The sequence below is a fragment of the Benincasa hispida genome, chromosome 8 (genome assembly GCF_027475165.1).
Source record: "Benincasa hispida cultivar pf3 chromosome 8, pf3_genome.v1.1, whole genome shotgun sequence".
NCBI lineage: Eukaryota > Viridiplantae > Streptophyta > Magnoliopsida > Cucurbitales > Cucurbitaceae > Benincasa > Benincasa hispida.
The window spans coordinates 55,311,544-55,320,675 of record NC_143485.1 but is presented as its reverse complement, the minus strand read 5'-3'; the positions used below and the strand labels follow the sequence as shown (position 1 = coordinate 55,320,675).

Sequence of the window (9,132 nt, the reverse complement as noted above, 5' to 3'; positions counted from 1 at the left end):
CCAATTTAATTAGGGCAAAATAACTTAGGTTCACGATTTTGGATTAGCAAACATGCCTACAATTCATCATTTGGGCTTTACAGTTCATAATCACAAGAAAGCAGGCCCAACAAAAACACATCAATGATGATTAATATTGAGACGAGGATTTCTCAATTGATATTTATCCAAGGAATTAAGCCCATTGTGTAGAAAAGTCCACAAAAAGAATTTGCATTTTTTTGGCACTATAATGGACCATAAGTTGCCCGGGTTTGTGGTAGGTGCTAGAGGAGAAATATCATGGAGATGGCCTTTAAGGGATTTGACAGTAAAGGTACCATCCCCATGCTGCTTTCAAAGACGTAATCATATCAAAGGTCATGTTTATCCCACTAAAAACGTAATAGATCAATGAGAATAAAAAAGTGGGTCCCATTTGATTATTTTTTGTATTGTTTATTTGTGTTCTGCATTTATGCTAACTCATGACCCTACATCCAAATCTGTAATGAAATAACATAATCTGATTAATAAATAAAGAGTACTCAATCCAATTGCATCTTAGAATTACATCTTATCGTTACCATTACCATTATAGTTACCATTATAACTACTATCATTGTTATTGTTACAATTGAAAAATTATCAATTTTGACATATTTACTGTTACCATTACTATTACCACTTGACCTTCAGAAGTAGAGGTAGAGGTAGAGGTAACAGTAAATTTGACAAAATTTATAATTTTAAATAAATGCGATCAAAATTAATTCAGTTATGTTTGGTATTCAAGCTTATTGCAATTGATCCATCAATGAAATTTTACTACAACTACACCAATTTTTTGGCCAAAATAGTGTGTCTTTACCACTATTAACGTTCTAGGCAGTATGTTGAAGGATATAGCTTCGCAATTTTATAATGTGGAACCATGGGGATTTTGAGCTATTGTGTCTGCAAATATGTGGAATGATCCCCAATAAAGAGTTTCCATAAGCTATCCTTTTCAATCACATATCTCCAAATCATTTCCTAACAAGGACAATGTTTGTGAGCTTGATTTTCTCAATGCTGAGACCACCTTTGTCTTTGGGCAAAGTAACAATATCCCATCTGACAAGGTGAGAACCCCATCTTTGTTTGTGCCCTCACAAAGGAAATTTTTCATCATTCTTTCAATGATTTTACACACGTTCATTGGAGCTTTGAATGTGAACAAGTAGTAGATATGAACTAAGAAACGCTTGTAATAAAGTTAATCTACCACCTTTGGAAATATAAGAGAACTTCCAAGAATCCAATTTCCTTGCAATTTTATCAATGATAGGGCCCCAGAAGATAAAGGACTTCGGATTGCCCCCAGGGGCATGCCTAAGTACATAATTACGAGATTGGTTGGTGGACATCCCCAAATTAATTCAACTTGTGAAGTAAACATAAAGTCCACATTATGTTAGAAATTAATAAGCTAGATACATTATGGATAACACATTCCTAGATATATTTCTAATTTCAAGATACATGCATTTCTAGATACATGTAATTGTTTAAGTACATGAATGATATGTTTACATGTACTTTATTTATTTTGTGTCTTTTAAGAAGTGTCTCTTGAGTACTATATAAAGAGTTCATTTTCCTCATTTGTATGTAAGAGAAAAGAATGAAAATCAATAGAAGTAAAATTAAAGTTTGAAAAGAAACTGAGTTTTTCAAGAGAACAATATTCTTCTCTTGTGCGTTCTTGAGTTTTGTAAGAGAACAAGTTTCTTCTCTTAAAAGTTTGTGAGATTTAGAGTGAATTTAGAGTGGGCTCGTCAACACTTTCAACAAAGTGGTATCAAAGCAAAAGGATTGAAAGATGTCATCTAACATGTTGCAGCCTCAACTTCCTCGCTTTGAGGGAAAAAACTATAGATGGTGGAGCCAACAAATGAAGGTTCTTTATGGATCTCAAGATCTTTGGGATATTGTTGAAAGAGGATATTCAGAGCCAGAAAGTGAGGATGGTCTTTCACCACAACAACTCAATGAGTTGAGAGATACTAGAGAAAAAGATAAGAATACATTATTTTTCATCTACCAAGTTGTGGATGAAAATATTTTTTTAAAGAATATCAGGAGTCTCTACTACTAAAGCAGCATGGGATGCATTGCAGAATTTGTACAAAGGAGAAGAAAAGGTAAAATTGGTCTGATTGCAAACACTTCAATCTGAATTTGATACCATTCGAATGAAAGATGCTGAAACTATTGAAGATTTTTTCAACCGTGTTCTCTTAATTGTTAATCAATTAAGATCAAATGGAGATACAATCGAAGATCAAATGGTGGTTGAAAAGATCCTTAGAAGCATGACTAGAAGATATGAGCATATTATTGTAGAAATTGAAGGATCAAAAGATTTGTCAACTCTCTCCATCAATAGCTTAATGGGACCTCTTCAATCTCATGAGCTCAGATTGAAGTTGTTTGATTCTACTCCTTCAAAAGAAGCTTTTCATATGAAATCCTCCTCTAGAGGGCGATCTGGTGGAAGAAAAGGTGGACATGGCAGTAGAGGCAATGGACGATCCAACGTCGTAAAAAATTCATAGTCAAAGAGCAGAGACAATCAATCTTCTTCAAATAGAGGAAGGGAAAGAAGTTCAAATTGAGGAAGAGGCAGAACTGGTGGTCGTGGAGATTTTTCTCACATACAATGTTTCAATTGTAGATGTTATGGACATTTTCAAGCAGACTGTTGGTCTAAGAAGGCTAATTCTAATCAAGCAGAAACCACTCTAATGCATGAGCAACAAGATAATGATCAAGGTCTTCTTTTCCTCACATTCAACATCCAAGAAACAAGCACTAAGGAAATATGGTATTTGACAGTGGTTGCAGTAACCACATGACAGGAAGAAAGGATATTTTTATATCTTTAGATGAATCTCATCAAAATGTAGTGAAGACTGGTGACAACAAGAAGCTTGAGGTCAAAGGAAAAGGAGATATTCTTGACAAGGCAAAAAAGGGAGCAAAAAGACTTACTGATGTGTATTATGTTACAGGTCTCAAACACAATCTTTAAGTGTTGGGCAACTTCTCCTAAGAGGACATGATGTTATCTTTAAAGATAACATATGTGAGATTAGAACCAAGAATGGAGGTCTCATAACGAAAGTACGCATGACTCACAACAAAATGTTTCCAATAAAAATATGCTATGAGAAGCTTGTTTGTTTTGAGACTTTAGTAAATGACTCTTCATGGTTGTGGTATTGTCGATTCAGGCACCTGAGTTTTGACACTTTGTCTCACATGTGTCAACAACATATGGTGAGAGGAATGCCAGATATTAAAAAGGAAGATCAACTTATTGAAGCATATGTTTTTGGAAAGCATCATTGAAATTCATTTCCGATTGGAGGTTTGATGACATGCAGAAATGCATGTCATCTTAGGCCTTTTATTTAGAATTATGAGGACTGTTAAGCAGAATATGCGGCAATTATGTTAGGAATTCATGATAAAATGAGCTTGCATCATTAAGCATGATGAATCTCGGCTAACCAATTATTATGCGTTATTATGCGTTTAATGTTCTATTTTTGTAGCTAACGCAGGAAGTGGATGCAAACGCAGAAGCTGGACGACCGCATGCGGAGAAACTCTCCATCGCAAAGGCGAACGCGTTCGATCAACGCATGGGTGTTGTGGTAATCAGCCGCATGCGTCCATCGCATGGGAGTTGCGCTCGTCAAACGATTGTGGTCATCGTGTAGAGTTGCGGTATTAAGCGAATGTGATCACTATACGATTGCGGCTACACTATAGCACATAATAAAGAATCAACGCAAGGCTGGTGGAATAAATACATCAACATACATCTCGAGAAAATCAAAAGCTGATGTTGACATTTCACCTACCACGTCGTTAGCAGTAGAGATTCAGAAAGGACTAAACGCGTCACGAATGTCAGAATCAGAGCAGTCCATTAATGCTTTCAGCGATCCAGTCTCTATATAAAGAAGTCGATGAGCAGAATTTCAATTTATCCAAGGTTTTCACCTGAGATTCGCCTAGGCCAGATCCTTGTGATCCAGACAAATGCGTGGAAAGAAGCTTGAGAGTTTTTCACCTACTTCATCCATTCCGAGTGACGACCGAAGCCTTTGATGGAGCTAGATCTCGAGAGAGTCAGCTTCTCCACCCATCCATGGCACCACCGGTAGCCTTGACGCACATCCGCAGGTAGCAAGTCATTGCTTCCAGTCGGTCATTTCATTTTCTATTCTTTTCTTATATTGTATTGTATTACATTTTGTGATTAAGGAATTAATACATGATGTGTTCAATGTATTTATGTGTTTCCTTCGACTCCATCTCCATCTTCTTTACTTAGCATCTTCAACTTTCATTGCATCACTTAGTGAGATTGCTAGAGTATCGCATACTTAGTCATATGGATTAGGGATATGAAGCATGTAGCAAACCACCGAGAGGTGTGCGTTGTGTGAGTGTGTGAGTAAACCTTATTTGCTTAGTGTGCAGTTGTAGCAACGCCTATCTATAGGCAGACGTAACGCTTGTCTATGAGTAAAGTCAGCAACAACTAACTTTCCGGGAGGGTATGGTCGCATTAAGCAATGTAAGCTATTGTTCACTAAAGATATGAATAATCTTATGTCAGCAAAGTTCATGCGGTTACCTTATCTTATGAGCGCATCATTCATAATTTAGGCATACTTGAGAGATTATTCTAAAACCCAAATCTAAGACTCGAGAGAGCGGATTGGAACACATAGGCAAGAATGGAAACTTAGAGATAAGATCCATTTGCTATCACACATCATATACGCCCTACGAATAGGATATTGCATGCGTCTAGGAAGTAGGATACGGTGGTATGCGGCTAGCACGCTCATGCGACGAGAGCACGTGAGCAGGTTATGGAGGTTTAGACAGGCATAGGCTTTCCGGCAATATCGTAGATACACCGCATACGTCCTAGAGTTAGGCTCAAGTGTGTGTAGCATGATCGCATGGCTTGCTTTGACTAAGGTTTCCCTTGTCACTCTTAAGAGTTGCAATGAAGATATCTCCACATTTGATCTACTTTCCCATTCATTTTTTTCATGTCAAGAGTTATCGTGTATCTACCTCTATTTCATATTCTCATTGCGTTGTCTATTAATTAGGAGTAGGAGTAGTGTTAGCATAGAAACCCCTCCATCATTCTTTAATTCAATTGCCGCATGCACATTACTGCGTTCATCTAGCTACAAGTCCCTTTGTTCAACCTCGGATCACCTGAGAAACTTGCGTTCGCGTTATACTTGGCGTGAGTATAAGAAAACTTGTGACAGGGTGCATGGTCATCACATACATTTGTTAACGCATAGTCATTCCAACGCATGGCCAACGACACATGATAATCAATGCATACCTTAAGAACATGCATCACATATTAGTTCACAGAATTTTAGTTGTTGAGTAATTGACATCTAATTTCTCGTCGTCAAGTTTTTAGCGCCGTTTTCGGGGACTTAACAGCTAATTGTTTACTGAGTTTTGTGTCTCTGCAGGCAACCCTTTTATCTTGAGAGTATTGTAGCTTGTGCGACTAGGTTGCAAACAATATTGAAGTGTAGGCGATGCGCTGAAAGCCAGTATTGACCCCAAGGTAGAAGGGCAATCAGTCGCAAGAGCTGAAGGCAGTTCTAAGCAAATGGTGGCCAACATGCTCCCAACAATTGCCAAAAGTTCCAATGGTCAGGGCAAGTCTTTGACCCAAGCAATTGAGAGTAATCTCCTTCATGGAAGACTCCTTGCGGTGACAACACTTTTATTTTTCTAGGGACGTCTTCTACTATATCTTGAACTTGCTTTCTTAGTTTAGGTTATTTTTATTTTTATTGTTATTTTGGATATATGGCTGCTTCCTTGGTTGTGGTGCATTTGCTTTTTATAGGTGCAACAATAAGTCTCCTCGGTGCGCAGTACAACGAAAGAATGTCTTTCATCCTTCAACGCATGGCTTCAATCGCGTGGATTCCAACGCATGATCGCATGCATTATTTCGCCTAAGGTTCTTTTCTTGTTATCCATTATGCATTATCCTTTTGAAATTCTATTTTTCCCGATTGTGTTGCTTTGCGGTGTTTCTATGATGGTACATATAATTCACTGCATCTTCTAATTAATCATTGCAAGGTGTTCCTTACTTTTAATAGCTTCTTCAAATATTGAAAGTCTTAAGTTTTATTTTGTGTAAACCTTTCCTCAAACATTTATTACCGCATTACTGTTGATTTTTTTTTTTAGCTTTGCGTTGAGAATGCTGCCAACCTCTATGTTTGGGGGTGGCAGCGGTCTTGGAGAATTGCGTTCATTGCATTGCGATTTTTTTTTTTAAAAAAAAAAGGGTGAGAATTTTGAGAATAATAACCCCACTGTCAACGCAATGGGGAAACCCATGTTGATAAGAGTTAAGTTGTGAAAGGAATTTACCCATAGTTGGATGGCCGCATGACACACGTGGAGACAAGCCAAAACGAAGGTAAGTCGCCAGGATCAACGCATAAGTGCAACTCCTCTGTCCGGCGCAAGCAAAATCAAGCAAGACAAAAGTATAGTTGAATATGAAACGCAACCGAAGTTGGATGCCCGCATGACACACGTGGGGTAAGCTAAAATGAAGGGCGTAATCAGGTTCAACGTCGCATTTGAATAAGTAATCACAAATTTTTGAATTGTTTTGACGAACGCATTCTCAAAAACTAAACGCAAAGTTGCAGTGAATGAATAAAAAAATTTTGACCAAAGGCTTGGCTTGCCGGATCTAAACTTAGAAAAGATCTTTTTGAAGAAGCAGACAAAGTGGAGGAGAGCATTGTGGCGATGGTTAGAGGTACGAGGAAATTATATTCTGAGAAGCTGGTCATCGCAAAGGAAAGTCGGAAGATGAGTTAGAATTTCTTGAGTATAACACATGCTTGAGGACAAGCATGATTCTAAGTTTGAGGGTGTGATGACATGCAGAAATGCATATCATCTTAGGCCTTTTATTTAGAATTATGAGAACTGTTAAGTAGAATATGCGGCAATTATGTTAGGAATTCATGATAAAATGAGCTTGTTTCGTTTAACATGATGAATCTCGGCTAATCCATTATTATGCATTCGATGTTCTATTTTTGTAGCTAATGCAGGAAATGGAAGCAAATGTGGAAGCCGGACCACTGCATAGACGATCGCATGCAGAGAAACTCTCTATCGCAAAGGCGAACGCGTTCGAACAATGCATGGGAGTTGCGGTAATCAGAAACATGCATCCATCGCATGGGAGTTGCGCTCGTCAAGCAATTGCGATCATCGTGTAGAGTTGCGGTATTAAGCGAATGCGATCACAGTACGATTGCGGCTACACGATAGTGCATAATAAATGATAAATGCAAGGTTAGTGGAATGAACGCATCAACGTACATCTCGAGAAAATCAAAAGCTAATGTTGACATTTCACCTACCACGCCGTTAGCAGTAGAGATTCAAAAAGGACTAAACATGCCGCGAATGTCAGAATCAGAGCAGTCCATTAATGCTGTCGGCGATCCAGACTTTATATAAAGAAGCCGATGAGGAGAATTTCAACTTATCCAAGGTTTTCGCCTGAGGTTCGCCTAGGCCAGATCCTTGTGATCTAGACAAATACGTTGGAAGAAGCTTGAGAGTTTTTCACCTCCTTCATCCATTCCGAGTGACGACCAGAGCCTTCGACTAGAGCTAGATCTCGAGAGAGTCAGCTCTTCCACCCATCCATGGCACCACCGGCAGCCTTGACGCACATCCGCTAGTAACAAGTCATTGCTTCCAGCCAGCCATTTCATTTTCTCTTCTTTTCTTATATTGTATTGTATTACATTTTGTGATTAAGGAATTAATACATGATGTGTTCAATGCATTTCTATGTTTTCTTCGACTTCATCTCCATCTTCTTTACTTAGCATCTTTAACTTTCATTGCATCACTTAGTGAGATTGCTAGAGTATTGCATATTTAGTCATGTGGATTAGGGATATGAAGCATCTAGCAAACCACCGAGAGGTGTGCGTTGCGTGAGTGTGTGAGTAAACCTTATTTTCTTAGTGTGCAGCTGTAGCAACGCTTGTCTATAGGCAGACGCAACGCTTGTCTATGAGTAAAGTCAGCAACAACTAACTGCCCGGAAGGGTAAGTGGTTGGTCCCATTAAGCAATGTAAGCTATTGTTCACTAGAGATAGGAATAATCTTATGTTAGCAAAGTTCATGCGGTTACCTTGTCTTATGAGTGCATCATTCATCATTTAGGCATACTTGAGAGAGTAGTCTAAAACCCAAGTCTAAGGCTCGAGAGAGCGGATTGGAACGCATAAGCAATAATGGAGAACTTAGAGTTAAGCTCCGTTTCCTATCACACAGCGTATGCACCCTACAGATAGGATATTGCATGCGTCAAGGAAGTAGGATACGATGGTATGCGGCTAGCACACTCATGTGGCGAGAGCATGTAAGCAGGTTATGGAGGTTTAAGCAGGCATAGGCTTCCTGGCAATATCACAAATACACTGCATACGTCCTAGAGTTAGGCTCAAGTGTGTGTAGCATGATCGCATGGCTTGCATTGACTAAGATTGCCCTTGCGGTCACTCTTAAGGGTTGCAATGAAGACATCTCCACATTTTATCTACTTTCCCATTCATTTGTTTCATGTTAAGAGTTGTCATGTATCTACCTCTCTTTCATATTCTCATTGCGGTTTCTGTTAGTTAGGAGTAGGAGTAGTGTTAGTATAGAAACCCCTCCATCATTCTTTTATTCAACCGCTGCATGCACATTACTGCATTCATCTAGCTACAAGTCCCTGTGTTCGACCTCAGATCACCCAAGAAACTTGCATTCACGTTATACTTGGCGTGAGCGTAAGAAAACTTGTGACAGGGCGCATGGTCATCGCATACATTTGTTAACACATAGTCATTTCAACACATGGCCATCGACGCATGATAATCAACGCATACCTTAAGAACATGCATCGCATATTGCGTCCACAAAATTTTAGTTGTTGGGTAATTGACATCTAATTTCCCGTCATCAAGGTTTTTGGAGAGCATCAAAACCTCTCGAGC

The 9,132-nt window shown here is 38.8% G+C and overlaps 1 protein-coding gene across 1 annotated transcript; it reads left to right on the top strand.

The window, feature by feature from the left end:
- Window positions 1-2,216: 2,216 nt before the first annotated feature.
- On the top strand, window positions 2,217-3,055 carry LOC150034693 (uncharacterized). The gene is made up of 3 exons (XM_090316822.1): window positions 2,217-2,544; window positions 2,722-2,796; window positions 2,883-3,055. The coding sequence occupies exons 1-3, from the start codon at window positions 2,217-2,219 to the stop codon at window positions 3,053-3,055; spliced, it is 576 nt and encodes a 191-aa protein (XP_090172948.1).
- The last annotated feature ends 6,077 nt before the right edge of the window (window positions 3,056-9,132 follow it).